Source organism: Poromitra crassiceps (assembly GCF_964638095.1).
Source record: "Poromitra crassiceps genome assembly, chromosome: 10".
NCBI lineage: Eukaryota > Metazoa > Chordata > Actinopteri > Beryciformes > Melamphaidae > Poromitra > Poromitra crassiceps.
In genome coordinates this window covers 30,901,271-30,918,529 of record NC_139631.1, presented here as the reverse complement: position 1 = coordinate 30,918,529, position 17,259 = coordinate 30,901,271, and the positions used below count along the sequence as shown (strand labels likewise).

Genomic DNA, 17,259 nt, shown 5'->3' with positions numbered 1-17,259 from the left:
CACACACACACACACACACACACACACACACACACACACACACACACACACACACACACACACACACACACACACACACACACACACACACACACACACACACACACACACACACACACACACACACACAGTTCAGTTGACAGTCTCAGTTGATTTGAAATGGCCCCAAGTAGCATACAAACAGCGTCCTCTTGTGCTTGACAGAGAGAGACGCAGTATACTATGCACATTTTGTTTAACAAAGGGGTTATTTTGTCTATGTGCCTAATCAGAAACATTAAATAGACAATATAAAGGGAAGATGATGTACAGTACATGACATTATTACAGTATATAGGATACAAATGTGTATCATATTTTCCCCCACGACTACCCACAATGTAACGGATTCCTGATTCCTGATTGGTTGTTGCTGGGTAGCTGGGCGGGACAATGTGACAGCACCAGCCAATAGCATTCCGTCCACACGGTCCAGTCCACAGTCTGACCAAAAGTAAACATAATAGCTACCGTAGCTACTTGTTTTGATTTGTCAAACCACATGCCCTGGGCCCTGCGTTACCGTTCTACAAAGGACGTGGTGTTATTTCAACCAAACATTTATCAAAAAGGTTTGTTGAGAACTTATCGTCGAAGGCTTTAGATATTTCAGTTTAGCCGTTTTGTTTTAACTTCCTAGTTCTTAGTCTAGCTAACCTAGCTCTCTGCATAACAGTTCAGCAGGCTAGCTGGTTGCTACTCTCCATTTCAATGTATTTTTTGACAACATAGGCTAGAGCAATATGCATAACTTCAATCAGCTATATAACTGGTTATGGATTTGTATAACGACTAACGTTAGTTCAAAAATCAGGCGCTGACCGAGGGCTTTTATGTTAACGTTAGCTCCATTTCAGTGAATGTGTCAACAACCTCCAATCCTCCCCTTCCTGCTTGTGTCTTTCTTCAACGTCAGATCATGCCAACAACACCTACTGTTTATAACTACCATGTGAAGAGTACAATAAATGTCAGCATTAGCTAGATACAAGTGATGAACCAGCATCCTGCCATGGCCGAGGATTGTGAGCTGAGTCCAATGAGAGGAATCGTCGGGTCGTCAGGCCACTGCGCCCGCCAGACCTTCAAAAGCTCTGCCCACTTCAGGAGCTTGCTTGACGGCCTGCTGTCTCTGAGGCAGAGTGGCATACTGTTTGATGTGGTGCTGATGGTAGAGGGTCGGCCTATTCAAGCCCACCGCATCCTTCTGGCTGCTTCCTGCGATTACTTTCGGTAACAGCTTGCTTCTTGTTTGGCTCAATTCAATTAAAATGGTCTTTATTAGCATTAGATACAGCACTATCTGTTGCCAAAGCAAACATATAGTTAACAGAATACAGTTACATTATGCAAAGAGGCATGTTCATTGGAGTATAACTACAGAGGAATGAGCAGCTGTTATCTCTCAGAATCAGATCTTTATACAGTTATATGCTCAAGACTGTAGCAGGCTGACACCAACTTTGCCGCTGCCCACAGACTCTTCTCTTCCTCTCCAAGTACAACTGCTAGTTTCATTTCATTAGAACGGAAGGAGAAGTTTGAAAAGTGTTTTTCAATTTCAGGGTAATATTAGTTTCTTATTTCTTCATATGTGGGACATTCAAACAAGAACTGTGATTCAGTCTCTGTTTTTGCACTTCACAAAATGCAACCTCATGTCCTCAGGAAGCCAGGACTGCTTATGTCTTCCTCTCTCAATTTCAAGAGTGTGGTCACTGAGCCTTAGTTCTAAATAACACATTTTCTTTTGTGTTTTTGATGTTTAGATATTTCGCCAATTGAATTTCATGGTTGAGAATCGAATAGCATTGAAGCTTTTTGTGCGATATAATGTCATTTTTTCAGTTTGTGAAGTATTCATCTTTTAATACAGAGACAAATTCTCCTCTAGGGGGATGTTTGCTGGAGGGCTTCGGGAGACACAGCAGATGGAGATCCCAGTACATGGGGTGACGTATATGGCCATGACAAAACTACTTGATTTCATCTACACCTCAGAGATCGAGTTAGACCTGGACAATGTGCAGGAAGTCCTGATTGCTGCCACTCTGGTACAGGTAGGCTGTTTGCTGTCCTCCTTTTGCCTACTTAAGTCAAGTTGTTCCCTTTTTGAAGTCATAGAGCTAACCTGTACCCCTTCTGTGTTTTATAGATTGACGATGTCATTAACTTCTGCTGTGACTTCCTCTTCTCCTGGCTGGATGACACCAACATTTTGGAGATGCACAAACTGGCCGATCTGTACGGGCTGCAGCAACTCGATTCCAAGGTCCACTCCTACATCCTCAGGAACATCCAGACTTTGTCTCGGACCGAGGTGTACCGACAGCTCCCCCCAGAGAAAGTCTTCAGAGTGCTGTGCAGCAATGAGCTTGAGGTGAACAGTGAGAATGAGGTGTATGAGGCGGCACTGCACTACCACTACAGCCCCGAGCAGGTGGAGACGGACCAGGTGTGCTTGCAGGTAGGTCATATGGTTTGTCTGCATAGTTCATATCACCCTCATCTCTCCAGATTCAGTACAATCATCATCATAATATGATCGATGATATTAATGATTGATGATTATATTGATTGATGATTATATATGGAGTAAGTGTCTCTGTCTGTAATTTTTGTCCCACGTTTTTTGTCACATTGTGAGATTTGTGAAGATTTTGGTCAGTACTGTGACTGAATTGAAGGTCGCCAAGTATATCAAATGAGGAGCAGCAATTATCTATGCTTTCAATGCTATCCTCTGCTGTGAGACTGTGGGGGCGTATGATGCCGATAGCCAATGAGAGTCGAGCATGCTGTATGACACACCCAAACCTGTATAAAACATGAGCATATATATGTGTTTAATGTACATACAAAGAACTGCCATGATCTGACTTGTGAAACATGTATTTAAAAAAAAAAAACGCGATTTGTCTCTCCCTGGAGCTCGAGGCCGCTCCCTGACCCACTCCTCAACTGCAGCCCGAATGTGGGCCCTCAGCAACGGCTGAGTCATGCTGGAATGCTGTGGGGTTTCTCTGGAGGCCAATAGCGACGAGTCACAGTCTCTGGGCTGGCAAATGCTGAATGCCACAGTGCATGCATTGAGTATTGTCTCAGGCTGGGGGAGGGGGGTGACATTTTTCAAATCTCAGCTTTGACAGACAACTGAAAAAAGAGCTTCATTATGATTGATCAAACCGTAAAAACAGCAAAATGGCAATATTTAGGATTTGGATTGAAACTAATGTCTACAACTGCATTGGTGCATTTTGCTTGCCAAGGTCTTTAAAATCATCTAATTTAGCCTCATTACAAGGTGAGGTAAACAGAATCCACTAACCGTGATCTACCCTAATCACATTCAGCCAATTTCTTATCTTTCTGTCTCAAAGGACAATCTGAGGATGCTTGAGGCTGTGCGTTTCTGCCTGATGGAGAAACGGGTGTTGCAGAGGCTGTGCGGGCGACTGAACGAGTGTCCGCTAAAGGAGGCGGTCACGGCCGCCCTGCGTTACCACGAGCAGGAGATCTGGCAGCCCATTCTCCAGGATCCTCTCACCCAGCCACGATCCAGCTTCCAGTGCATCCTGGGCTTTGGGGGCATGTTTGGGGGCTCCGTCACAGACTGCGAGGACTTGTTTCAGGTGTTCCACCCGAGCTGGGGCGAGTGGAAGACCCTCGCCGCAGCTCATGCCCCCCGAATGTCCAACCAGGGTATCGCTGTGCTCAACAATTTTGTCTATCTGATCGGGGGCGACAAGAACACCAGTGGATTTCGCGCCGAGACCCGCTGCTGGAGGTGAGATCCCACAGCATCGCTCATACAGTACTTTAGAGGCTATTCAAAGGAGAGCAACATCTGAAGTGTTTGTGTCATCACATTGTTCTGTAGCGAGTATCTGGACCCACTAAAGTTAAGGTAATGTTACTGAGGGTGAAAAACAAACATGTCATACATTGTTAAAATAAAAATTAATCAACAGATTGGTTTGGTTTTATTCCGATAGCGGTAACACTTTATTAAGGGTGCTAGTGTAATGGCATTAAATAACACTTAATTAATGCTTATTAAGGGTTAGTTAACCCTAACCATTAACTAACTATTAAACCCCCCAACTATTAAATAATGTATAAATTAATACTTAACATGAACATCATTAGTAAATGATTACTAGACACATTAGTTAACTGTTAACTAACCCCTAATTAATGTGCCCTTATTGCTGCTTTTCACAGTTGATTTTATTTTATTTGAGCTGTAATTTGTGCACAAATTGCTTCCTGGTGATTGAAGGGGCAGGTATAGATCACTTCAAGTCCTATTTCTTCTGGATTGCTGCTTTGACACTTGTCTGTTCTTCCCAGATATGACCCTCGTCACAACAGCTGGTGCTCTGTCAAGCCACTGCAGCGGCAGCATGCCGACCACTGTGTTTGTGTGGCGGGCGGCCATATATATGCCATCGGAGGGCGGGACTACAGCTGTGAGCTGGACTCAGTGGAGCGCTATGACCCACACACCAACACATGGGAATATGTTGCTGCCCTAAAGAGAGAGGTATGGAAAAATAGAAATTCTGTGAAGATGAACCAATTGGCCACATAAAAAAATAATGTAGCATGTAATACTGCCACGATCCACACGATGGTGCTGCATACCCATGATGTGTCAGTCAGACAGACAGTCAGTCAGATTTATTTATAGAGCACATTTAAACATGACACATGTCAACCAAAGTGCTGTACATAGGGTAGATACACAAAAAACATCAGGCAACATCTGGTCAGCAATCATCGGGACACATAGGGAAACCAAGGCATGAATCAGCTATAATGGGGAAATGCTAGCAGGTAGAAGTGGGTTTTCAGGTTAGTGTTGTTGTTAAAGGGCTTTCCTCTTGTAGGCGTAGAGCTGAACAGGCACGTGACATTTCTTGCCCTGGAAGAGAGTTCCTCGTTCATTTTCTCCGTAGACATTTCAAAACATCCTTATATAACGAGCTTTAAGGCTGGAACCAAGCTAACCCGTGACCTACTGAATCATGAGTGATCATAAAACATTTCAGTTGGAGCAAAAAAATAAAATAAAAGATAACGGGGGGGAAAGATTACATTTCTGATTTCCCCCCTTTTTTGTTTTTGCTCCAACTGAAATGTACGATTCAGTAGGTCACGGGTTAGCTTGATTCCAGCCTTAAAACTATTCTATAAGGATTTTTCGAAATGTCTATGGAGAAAATGAATGGGGAACTCCCTTCCGGGGCTGGAAACGTCACGGAAAGTCACGTGACTGTCAAGCTCTATCGCTGCAGGGTAGCAAGTGATATGGAGAAACTCCCCTTTTCATAATGGTTTGCCATGAATTTCCCTCAATACTAGTGTAGCTTTCCCTCTAGGTTTATGCCCATGCTGGAGCGGTGATGGACGGCAAAATTTATATTACGTGTGGGCGCAGAGGAGACACCTACCTGAGAGAGACCTACTGCTTTGACCCTGAGGCCAACCAGTGGAGCGCATGTGCAGAGGGGCCCATGGAGCGGGCGTGGCACGGCATGGCGTCTGTTAACGGACAAGTGTACGTTATTGGCGGGAGCAATGATGAGCGTGGATATCGGCGCGATGTGCTTAAGGTATAATATCTCTTCACCCGTGTTTACTGCTGTGCTTAAGGTATAATATATCTTCACCCGTGTTTACTGCTGTGCTTAAGGTATAATATATCTTCACCCGTGTTTACTGCTGTTAAGGTATAATATATCTTCACCCGTGTTTACTGCTGTGCTTAAGGTATAATATATCTTCACCCGTGTTTACTGCTGTTAAGGTATAATATATCTTCACCCGTGTTTACTACTGTGCTTAAGGTATAATATATCTCTTCACCCATGTTTACTGATGTGCTGCTTAAGGTATAATATATCTCTTCACCCATGTTTACTGATGTGCTTAAGGTATAATATCTCTTTATCCGTCTTTACTGATGTGCTTAAGGTATAATATCTCTTCAGCCATGTTTACTGATGTGCTGCTTAACACACGTTCACTGCCGTCGACGAGATATCTCGTCAAAAATAATCCAACGGTTGACTGCCGTCGACGAGTTATCTCGTCAAAAAAAAAAAAAAAAAAATTGACGGTGGGACGTGGATCAAACCCTTTTACATCTCCTATAAAAATATGGGAGCTATTGAATGTGTTTAACCTATTTTACCGACCCACTAAGTGGCGACAGTGCTCTCCAGCCGAGAGAAAGCCAAGCAAAGACAGCAGCGTGAGGAAGCCATTCTCATGAAAATGGATTGGCGAAAACGCTTTCGCTTTCGCGCTGGGAGCTGGCGGTGGGGGATTGCAAATTTGCATAATAGATTATGGGTGCAACACACTTTGAAACACCAGCAGAAAGCCCAGAATCGCACGCAGCTTCATTCCAGCTGAGCTCACAACCGAAAACGAACAAGCCCCATCCAGACTCGCCCAAAGAGCGGCCGCCAGCAGCCAGGCAGCACAGACAGCAGAAACTCGCTTGTGACACGCCCGCTGCAGAGCCACGGAGGGAGGAGGAGAACACACACGGAGGGAGGAGTTTGAAGGAGAGGGGGGTGGGGGTGGTGTTATGGAGGAAATTACTGTTCAGAACTATTGTTTAGATGTCTGATGTGTTACTGATGCCAAAAATAAATGGTTAAAGTGACTGTTCTATCGAATTTCACAAAAAGGCATTTATCTCAACTTTCCTTTTCAGACGCTGAAACCATGCTGTATTCAACTGCTAATGCCTACATAACTACTAACTCTACAAACTAACTCTTTTAGACAGAGAAAGCACACATTCTATTAGTTCTTTTGAGATATTTTGTGTTCACAAATTCCTAGCCGAAAATAATCCTCGGCTCTTGAAAGATGAGCCAGAATCCTCAAAAAAAACCTTGGCAGAAGCTACCTACAGTAAAAAAAAAAACTGTTGGCAGTGAATGTGTTAAGGTATAATATATTCTTCACCCATGTTTACTGATGTGCTTAAGGTATATCTCTTTATCCGTCTTTACTGATGTGCTTAAGGTATAATATCCCAGTGTACTTTTAACATTTAAAATGTTGATGTCGAATGAAGGCCTCTGTGGGCCGAAACATCAATGTTTCTAACTTTACGGCTTAAATAATACACATAATAAGAATGTATTTATTGAATGTATATTGTGAGCCAGAGTGGCACTTTTTCACTTGGTTCATTATTGATTAGCGATGTTCAAGAAAAAGCAATTCTTGTTCATGTATCAATTCGATGAACTTTGATGTATTGGAGAGTAATGCAGTTCCTTTTTTTTCCCTTCAGGTGGCATGCTTCAACCCAGCAGCTAACTCTTGGTCTCTGATGAGCCCTCTCCCTGCTGGACACGGAGAACCGGGCGTGGTGGTGCTGGACAGTCGCATCTACGTCCTGGGAGGACGCTCTCACGATAAAGGCCACAGGATGAAACACGTTCACATGTACAACGCCGACACAGACGACTGGGAGAGGGGCACCAAATTTGAGCACGGCATCTCCGGCCTGGCAGCCTGTGTGGTGCCGCTGCCCCCGGCTGTGATCGGCCAGGCCAGAAGCTGGGACCAGCGCACCAAGGCCTCGTGGGAGGACGTGGACACGTACACCACGGAGGACTCCAGCGACTGGGACTAAAATGCAAAGTGCAAAATGTACGTATCTCATCGCACTCTGTCCAGGAAGCCTTTGGCCCCCTCAACATGGCTGCTCATAGCTGATGCCTGGTTTTCTGTTCTGTCACTGGAGCTGTTCCTGCATTGTTTGTTATACTGAGAAATGAGCCTTTGAAATACAATTTTTGATAATAGGCGTTTCTTCTCAAATGAGTTCAGAGTCAGACTTGGTTATGCTCATAGAAGCTGTCACCTTTTGTAATGGCCATCTTAGCTAGTTCACTGAAATGTCAAATGTGGACATTAAAGAGGACATGAAACAGTTAAGCATTATGACTCTAGTTCTTTTGCATTTCACCTGAGGCAAGACAGGACACTGCTTTCAAGTCTGAAATGTACCTAGATTGGCTAGAAAGTTGAACAACATTTCACTTTTTCGCCAACTGGGGCGCTGCTTGATGATGTCACTAGGTTGACTGTGTAGTACAGTGGAGTACAGACTAGTTAAGTGTTGCTAGTAAGCATATTACTATTGTGTTTCTGACTTGGATTGTGGTTGTTTTGATTCATCAAAACGTTCAAAATCAAGCAGCACCCTAGTTGGTGAAAAGCTGAAATGTTGTTAATCTTTCTAGCAAATGTAGGTACATTTCAGACTTGAAAGCAGTGTCCTGTCTTGTTTGAGGTGAGATGCAAATGAACTAGAGTCACATGATCAAATGTTTCATGGGTAGTCTCTTTTGTTGACTTTAAAAATATATTTTGTAGCCTGACAAGTTACTGCTTTTTTGTTGCCAAAAGTTAGAGTGGGCGTGTATTAACACATCCACCTAAAATGAATCATTAAGCTGTTACTCGTGAAGTGATGCATTTTAACATTGTGCCTTGTTTTTGTGGCTACACTGAGACTATTGTGCATTTTGTTTTGATAGAGTTGGGCTGTGGGTTTAAGGTAAAAACATTGTTAAATTGAATGTGGTTGGCATCTGAATGATGCGCTACAGGTTGTAGACCTCAAATATGTTGCCATGTTTGTAGATTAATGATATACATTTACAACAGCTGTTTTGTGTGGTGAAGCCAAATTCGTATGGTAATGGTTTTTATTGCTATCCTCCTCTCATCTATCGCCATTCCATGGCGTAATCCAAAGACCACACAAATTCCATTTGAGTATTTGCATTGGCACGGTTTTATGACATCCATACCACTATGCAGTCATGATTCCTGTGTCATTGGAGTTATGGAAAGTTTCAAAAGGTTTTTTCTCACACAATTAAAGTAATGTCACAACTAGAATAAACAATGTCTTGGAAGACACTGTCACGTTATGGGGTCAAGAAATTATGCAAGTTAAGTTATCCTACCCATGGGCATAGGTTGAAGTTTAATAAAACTAGCAATATATTGAATTTGTCATTTGTGCACTTTCTAGCATGTGTAATTTTACTCTTGATGTGTCTTATATTTGTGTAACTCAGCGTAATTTCATAAATGCCGCTGAAAAGAAAATCCCCAGCCATCATGGTCTTCCTCATTTGAGCTATGACTGAAATGATAGTATACAGTAACTAAGCAGGCTGCGTGGGCTGCTGCCCGCCCAGTCTCCACCAGTTCCTCTCCATTTGGCCCGACAGTCCATTGACTTTATGAAGCTTGACTGCTGCTTTCCTCTCTGGGACTGTTTCATCTCCATCTGTTCCCCCCCCGCCGGCCCTAAGTGAGTGGCCCCCTCTCACTTTCACACTGTTGTGCCGGCCCCCTCCAAGTTGTCTGCTGGGGGCCTGCTGACACCAGCGAGCGGACATCTTGCTTCAGCAATCCGCTATGTGTATGTTTATGCGTCTGTAAATAGCAATCTATTCATTCTGAAAGCATCGCCCCCTGGGGGAGAGTTAAGACATGTCGTGCACTTAACCTCGCCAGCGGCCTTTACACACATCTGAGTGCAGGTCGATGTGCTGCTCTTTGCATCACCATTATTAGCGCAATTAAAAGCCCTAAACTGCCCATTGGTGCAGCAGCACTGCACAGTTGAAACACAGTGGAGTCTTGGATGCGAGTGTCTAGAGGGCAGTGGTTCTCAAATGGGGGTCCGGGGACCCCCAGGGTTGTCCTTGACGGGGGGTTCCAGGGGGTCCCCAGCCAAAAGCGGGGTCATTTATTTTCGCTATAATTCCATTCATAAGTAACACAATGACTATTTTGGTCATGGGTTTTATACACTTTCTGTCATAAAACATCTAAAAGCATCAATCTTATTATCATATGGGGGACCGTGGGACAAAAACACAAAATCCTATCAAATGGGGGTCCGTGGTCTAATCTTTGTCAGTTTAGGGGTCCTTCATGTGAAAGAATTTGATGGTCTAGGCCGGGAGTCCTCCCTAGCGTTCCCTCTTGTTGTTTCTACTGCTGTGTAGGCTGCATAGCGGTGAGTCAACTTGTCAGGGCGAGAAGTCACCGCAGCGATGAACAAAGACGTGTAAGAGTCACCTGTGGAAGGAGCTCTGCAGTGGGAAATGCTCGCCTTCACCATTTGACATGTTCCTCCAGGCCATGTAGGCAGTGCGCGCCGACCCCGCAGCCCCGGCCTGTCACAGCTCAAGCTCCATGCTGCCTCGCCGGCTTAGCTGGTGCTCCTATTCAAAGTGACTCGCGGTGAGAGCAACAGCAAAACATAATAGGCGTCCTTACTTGGCTTTTCCTCTGGAGTGCAAATCATGTATGTAACGTTCTGCTATGTATGATCAAGGAGCATCACCACCTGTAGAACAGAGGTTTTGAAAGTGGGAGGCGGGCCTCCGAGCAGTTTCAGGGGAGGCTCAGTGAATTGAAGTGAACAAATATTTCCTTTTTTTTAATTGGTTAACAAAAGGAGAGGATAGCCTAAATGTGTGTGATTTGGTTTAAGAGATAGTTATGAGATAATGGTAGTTTTGGGGAATTTGACAGATTTTCCCACTCTCCCAGACATAGAAATAAATGCCATCATATAGACCTTTTTGTTTGGTGAAGTCTGAAGTATGTCAAACAGCAATATCAGGGTCAATCAATTGTTGAGTGTCTCTATGGGATCAAATAACCATGATCCCATAGACATCTAGGAATTGAGCGAGGGGGGCACCTTTTTCCAAGCTTTGTCTGGGGGGGGGGGAGGCCCACAGTCTCAGAACATAGTAGAGAATGTTGTCATTAGGTTTGTCTGTAAAATTTGAATATATTGAAATTCAGGTTGGGTTCAGATGATACATACGGAATACTTTAATGTACACTTTATTTCTGAGTGCAGATGTAAAAAAGCAAATAAAAACCAAGTTCATCTAACCCTAAATGTTACATTTGTGAAGTACAACTCTCCTATACATTTTACACGAGTATCGCCTGGATATTCACAGCTGGTATTGTTGTTTTTTTAGCAAAGCTGAAATTAAATCTTGTATTTTACACTGAGCCCTTGTATTATGTATTTGTCTGTAAGGTCACGTGTTCTGACAAAACCAAAATACAGGTTATGTGCGTTAAGAACTTGGGAACATGCCCCCTTCCTCAGTCCTCAGTAGCTGCAGATCAACAATATCCTGCACCTCAATATCCTGCACCTCCAAGTTCCCTTCAAACTGATCCTTTTTTTTTTTTTACTGGAGCTCATTAAAGCGCTGACATCTTGGCAATATATATAATTACTCCAAAATGTGAACTCCATTACACTGACCTTCTCTCCCAAGACAGTATCGGTGCATCTAATAATACTCTGTAATGACCAGAATGAAGGACCTGAGTGCGGGGGAACATCTCCATTCTCTTTCCTCATTAAACTGTGTAAATAAAGTGTGTGCATCATACAGCTGGGGGGGGAAAGGGGCCGGACATATGGCTCTGATGGTTCAAGATGCCTACAAGATAATGAATTGCACTGAATAAAAGCCAACGTGTCACACCAGGAGGAAGGCACCACCCCCCCCTCTTCCCCACCCCTGGCCTTTACAACAGTCATTAGCAGCTCATATCCACCCAGGGTGGGGGTGATGAGCACAGCCTTGTGTTTTTCAATTGTGAAAGGGAGCCGACAGCCCCCCCATTTTCATGCTTAACGCCCATTGTCAAGAGGAACGATGGTCGTGCAATGCTTTATGATGCCGATGGGTAAACCTCAGCAGGTGAGCCTTCCCCCCCTGCCAGAGCCACAATAATGCAGGGTCTTTAATGCATGCTGGGCCCATGGAAACATGCGGTGTGGTCCCCATTAGAGCAACAAAGAGGCAATACAAACAACACAGGATACCAGAGGATGGATTGTTTTTCAGAGGTGTCCAGGTACCAGGCATTCAGATGTTCCCTGCAGAGTGAAGACGCGTGGTCTTCAACACAGGACAATCTGAAAAGCTCTCTGTTCTCTATTCAGTCATTGCTTTTAACCGTTCAATCGAATTGTGATGGAAAACATGATATGGAAATCCAGTGGAAAGTCTGTGCTGCACACAAAGGAAAACTCAAAATCATTCTGACTTTTAGGGTTTTATTTTCAGATCACATCACATATTTAAAGACAGAAATTAATTGCACACCAATGTTTTTAATCCATTCTTTCACTTCATTTCTTTTGTTTTTTTTTACAAAAATAATATTTAAACTTGGGAGATGAACTTCAATTCAAATACAAAATAAATAGACAATCCAACAATAAGACAACCAATTAGCATGACATAGGCCTACTGCCCTCTAGTTGCAGTCAACAGCACTGCAGACTGAAACCTGCAATGACAGCAGCAGTCAGTGTTGGACATAAGAGTGACCGGCTGCTCCCTACTTCTTCTCATGGTTCAGTCTTTGCGTTCTGGACGCAGGCAGGCAGGCAGGCGTCTGTGGCCCCGGGCCGTGTCTGAGCATGCATTCTCATCGCTGTGAGCGCTGGATCAACATTGTGACCACAGCAGCGTCTGCAGTACAGTCAGTACAGTGTATGATGTCCTCACCGAGGTCTCCTTCACCAGCAGGAGTAGGAGAAGAGTGGGTACTGGCTCCACTCGGCCACGTTGCCATGGTGATAGCCGTGGTGCACGGCTTGCGCGGTGTAGTCGGCGGCGGCCAGGTGGTGGGGGGGAGGGGGGTACTGGGCAGGGCCGGGTCCGCTCCACTGGCCCAGCGGCTGCTCCGTGCCGTAGGGGCTGTAGATGTGGTGGCCCAGCACACCCGACTTGCCGGCCTGGGCCATGCTCATGTTCAGCACCGCGGGGTAGTCCTGGTGGCCCGGCGGCACGGGGGGGAGGGGCTGCGGGCCGCAGGGGGACGGGCCCATCTCTTGCGTGCGGGGCTTTGAAGACTCGTGCTCCGGGACGGTGGCTACGTCAGGGACCCGCGACTCAAAGCTGCTGTGTCCCGATCCTCCGTTGCTGCTGCCAATGCTGGAGGAGGGAGACGGGGACTTTCCGTACTCGTGGAACCTGGAGAGTTAAAGGGAACCGTCGTCAGAGATCTGTGGGCGGTGTGTTTGCTGTGTGAGGAGACAAAGTTCTTGTGTGTCTCAGAGGACGTGTACCGGTATATCACTTTAATAGTGCTCACCTGTAAGGCTGGTAGGAGGCTGGTGCCGGCACCAGCTGCTCTGTGTTGTACAGGTCCCTGGTGTCTGTCCCAGCAGGGGAGTCGGTCCTCACGCGGTGCTCCCTCTCCGCGGCCCAAGGCGAGTAGCGCTCCTCCTTGACTGCATCGGTCTCTTTCCTTTTGGGAAGATCTCCTTCCTCTCCCTCGTAACCCTCATATGACGACCGGCAGAAATCTGTCACACAAAAAGCAGGCACAGGTGTCAGACACAAATCCATCAGATCAACTTACAGCACAGAACACAACACAACACGGGAAAGGAAAGGTCTAGAGTCAGTACCTGGAGGACTGTCTTCGTCAGACTCCCTGTTCAGAGCGCCACGCGTCTTGGCTCGCTTTTCAGCTGGGCAGGCTGGGCTCTTGGTTGCACGCCTGCAGAGAAACATCAGCTTATTAAAGCAAATACACTCCTGAATGCTGAGGTCAATTAGTCATTGGAGCGAAGAGAGAAAACGGCCCATGATGTGAAAAAATACCAACCTTTTTGTAATTGTTCCTTCATCCCGGAAACCTTTGGCAAATGGGTTGTGATCGATCTTCAGCTTTGTTATCTGAGGGGGGAGGCGACATCAATTGGATTAAAATCTTATTAGGTTGGGTCAATCTCAGTATTGTGTCATTTCCTCATTGGCTTTGCAGTTCAAAAGGAGACTGACCTTAGTGTTCTGGTAGGCAGTGACTGCTGTGAAGGAAGTCTCGGCGAAGGTGAAGGTCTGGAAAACACTCCAGCGGACGCTGAACAGGTCGTCGGCCTGAATGATGTGGAAGCGGGGGTGGTAGCGATGCATAGAGTGCAAAATGATCTGCATAGAAGAAGAGCAAGAGTTGGTATCAAGGTCTGAGTCCTTTCATTTTAAGGCACTCGTTGTGTGAGTCACTTTTGTTTCATGTTTACACCATGGTGGACACCAGGAGGAATGGGGCTAGCCTGGGTAAACCCATCCCCCACGTGACCTGCTCTCAGACATGTTCTCAGTCACTAGTGACTGGGAACTGAGAGAGCAGGTCACGTGGGGGCTGGGTTTACCTAGGCTAGAATGGGGCAGCTTTAGCAGCACGCTCCGTCACTTACGTGGCCGTGCTGGTCTAGTGTGTTGTTGGTGAGCTTGAGCTTGAGGAAGGAGATGGACTGCTTCATCCAGTGGCTTCCCGGGGCTGGAGAGTCTGGGTGGAGGTAGGTCCTGCAGGGAGGCTGGGGCTCTGCTTTTCCCGCCACCTCCCATTTCTCTTTATTCCACTGGAAGGAGACGGAGAGTCAAGGCACCATTTAGGCTAATCTGTCATACAACACACGGTGATTTACGGAGGAGCACACCCTGTCTTCCCTTCCCACAGTGCGAGGGGGGACGATGGAGAGTGATGCTTGGCCGCTACCACCCACAGAGATAGGAGGCGAGTACAGTGGGCTCCCAGCAGGGGATAGAACAACAGGAAGAGATAACAGCCTTTGATGTGCAATGTGAAGGGGGGGGGGGGGGGGGGTGTGATAAACAAGGGATGGGGCTGAGTCTTGACTGAGGATACCAGTAAGCACTCGGGGGAAACTATGGCCAATGCCATGGCTGCTATAAATCAGGGCTAAAATCGGAACTCATTTTCACTTTTTGAACTGCGTGGTAAAAATGTAAAGTACTACAAATAGTACGTTTCTGATTTGAGTGTTTTATAAATTAATGTATAAAAAAATGTTTTGTTTCTTTTTGTTTTTGTACTGACTGTATTGATTGTTTTATGTCTTTGTAATTTGTACTTGTCTGAACAGGTCACACTTGAAAATGAGACCTCGGTCTCAACGTGTTTTTACCTGTTTAAATAAAGGTTAAATAAAATAAAATAAAATAAATGATAAATCTCTCGTTGTCTTACCTTATACCTGCAGCCATCCTCAGGAACCATGTCAACCAATAAGATGTACTTGGCACATGGAATCAGGCCGGCGAGGTTAATTTTACAGTGTGGAAACATTCTCCTGAAGAAAAACACACCACGTGACCACAAGTGAATACACGAGTTAATATAGGCGTAGAGCCATAGACAATAAAATATCCCGTTCAAACAATCACAATGAAACAATCACAGTGACGATGACTGGGGTAGTTCTCCAACATTGTGGACTGGTGAATGTTTTAATTTTCCTGCTGGCCTTACCTGCCCGGCTTAGTGATGATCATCTCCGTTCCTATCTCATGAAAGGACTTCCAGAGGTCGGGGTCCTCCAAAGTCAACCTGATGCTGCCCTGCAGATAGGCATCGGAGCCAGCAGCCATGGAGGATGGAGGGGGGCCGCTGAAGTTGGGCTTCAAGTCTAGGAAAGAAGCGAGTTTCATCATAACCATAAAGTCACTGTAAAGATATTTGAGTAATCTGTGATAAAGACAATAAATAAGACACAGGGTTCCCACACCTTATTATAAACATAAAATTCAAGCACTTTTCAATGGCTTTCCAGGCTCAAATTCCCTCAAATTCAATGACCTTTTTGCATAGTTTGAGACACAAATCATGGTTAATTACTGTTCCAACATAATTTTTTATAGTGAGAACTAGTAACTTTACAGAAGCTCACAGACAACAATTAAAAAGAGAGTCTGCAATGTGTGAACACTTCTCAACTGTGCTGTGTTACACGTTAAAAGTTTAAAAAAAAAATCAAAAGAACTTAAATTTCTATTCTTGCACAAAATATATAAATTCAACCACTTTCAATGACCCATGTCTAGGTTTATTTTCAAAAACTTTCAAGGCCTTGATTTTTCTCTTTTAAACTCACAAACTTGCAAGGATTTCAAGGACCCGTGGGAACCCTGCAGACAGCTGTGTTGAGGACTACAGAATAATCCTTCCAAAACCTAATTAGGAAATTGGAGCTTTTGATGGAAAAAACCCAGTGGAAATCCAGTGAAGCCTTGATGGTCAGAAAACAACACTCACCTCTGATGGACTGCATCCTTCAGATTGAGTGGAAAAGGTTCTGCACTGAGGGCCCCGGTCAGCAATCCAGTTATCAGTGATATCCAAAGGCTTGGGTTTTACATGTAGGTCTGCGCTCCCTCCTCGCTCAGCTGTCTCCTCTGTGTACATCCAGTGGTTCGGGGAGCAGGAGTCAAGTCGCCCTTGTGGCAGCAGAAGATAAAAGTGAGAGGTCTTCAGTCCTGCAGGATGGGGTGTCCAGGACTTTTAAGGGGAGCCCTGCAGTGGGCGGGGTCAGGAGAGCTATTCCCAGGCTTTGAAGTGACACAATGATGAGTCAGTGTCCCACTGTGATTGGAGGGTGCTGGAAATCAAAGAGACTTAACAGAGCCTTGATACCGTCCCCACAGGAAGGGGGTAGGAGGAAATGCATGTTTATTAACTGCTAAGAGACTTTTAAACAAATATGGACAGGCTTTCCCTGCTGCAGATCGAGCCTTCCACCGGCACCAGAATCTGTGTAAATATCATTCACACAGACATGAACGCACACAAACCCCCCACCCACCCCCCATTTAGTGTCTTCGTGCAATGTGGTAAAATACCCATTATGACGCATTTAACACAACTGATAGAAATACAGGAGAAGGCGCATTCATTTTGTTTTGCATTTGACATGAAGGTATTAATTATTTGCTGCTCAAAATAGAGTATTTTCTGTCTCTGAAAGTCTGTTGAATATAGAAACTAACACTCGTATCATTGTACAAATCTAACATATTCTTTAATGATAGTCATTTGAAAATGACCTCAAATCTAACACGTGATCACCTTTACACTTCCAAATGTCTCAGCTTGGGCCCGTTGGCCATCATAGAAATTGAGAAGTGGGTGGGAAACTCTGTGTAAACCCATAATGGCGTGATGATGATAACATGCGCTCTTCCTCCAGGTAACTTGTACCTGGGGGGCGTCTTGTGCTGGCCGCGGGGCTGCCGGCAGCGGGGGTTGTGTATTGGGGGGAGTCTAGACAGGGCCCTGCTCTGATAGATAATCTCATTA

The 17,259-nt window shown here is 45.1% G+C and overlaps 2 protein-coding genes across 3 annotated transcripts; one reads left to right on the top strand and one right to left on the bottom strand.

Moving 5' to 3' along the window:
• Positions 1–481: 481 nt before the first annotated feature.
• On the top strand, positions 482–9,150 carry klhl22 (kelch-like family member 22). Of its 2 annotated transcripts, none has more exons than XM_083644233.1 (8): positions 482–611; positions 956–1,272; positions 1,934–2,099; positions 2,297–2,506; positions 3,420–3,826; positions 4,393–4,585; positions 5,424–5,657; positions 7,361–9,150. In XM_083644233.1, the coding sequence occupies exons 2-8, from the start codon at positions 1,034–1,036 to the stop codon at positions 7,703–7,705; spliced, it is 1,794 nt and encodes a 597-aa protein (XP_083500359.1). In that variant the 5' UTR covers positions 482–611; positions 956–1,033; the 3' UTR covers positions 7,706–9,150. The 2 variants fall into 2 exon arrangements, with proteins under 2 accessions (XP_083500359.1, XP_083500358.1); XM_083644232.1 differs by having other exon boundaries at positions 2,195–2,506.
• A 3,520-nt stretch (positions 9,151–12,670) lies between these two features.
• Positions 12,671–16,331, bottom strand: tbx16 (T-box transcription factor 16; the record flags this gene model as incomplete). The annotated part of the gene is made up of 9 exons (XM_083644320.1): positions 16,219–16,331; positions 15,436–15,592; positions 15,154–15,256; positions 14,360–14,524; positions 13,944–14,090; positions 13,768–13,838; positions 13,568–13,659; positions 13,249–13,462; positions 12,671–13,127 (listed from the first exon to the last, which is right to left on the bottom strand). Exons 1-9 carry the CDS (start codon positions 16,232–16,234, stop codon positions 12,671–12,673), a joined length of 1,422 nt encoding a protein of 473 aa, XP_083500446.1. The 5' UTR covers positions 16,235–16,331.
• Between the last annotated feature and the right edge of the window lie 928 nt (positions 16,332–17,259).

Bases quoted from the DNA above. Each gene is read 5' to 3' on its own strand.
- klhl22 (XM_083644232.1), top strand. From the start codon at position 1,034: ATGAACCAGCATCCTGCCATGGCCGAGGATTGTGAGCTGAGTCCAATG. The intron at 4,586-5,423 runs GTATGGAAAAAT...CTTTCCCTCTAG, and splicing joins TTGCTGCCCTAAAGAGAGAG to GTTTATGCCCATGCTGGAGC. The intron at 5,658-7,360 runs GTATAATATCTC...TTTTCCCTTCAG, and splicing joins ATCGGCGCGATGTGCTTAAG to GTGGCATGCTTCAACCCAGC.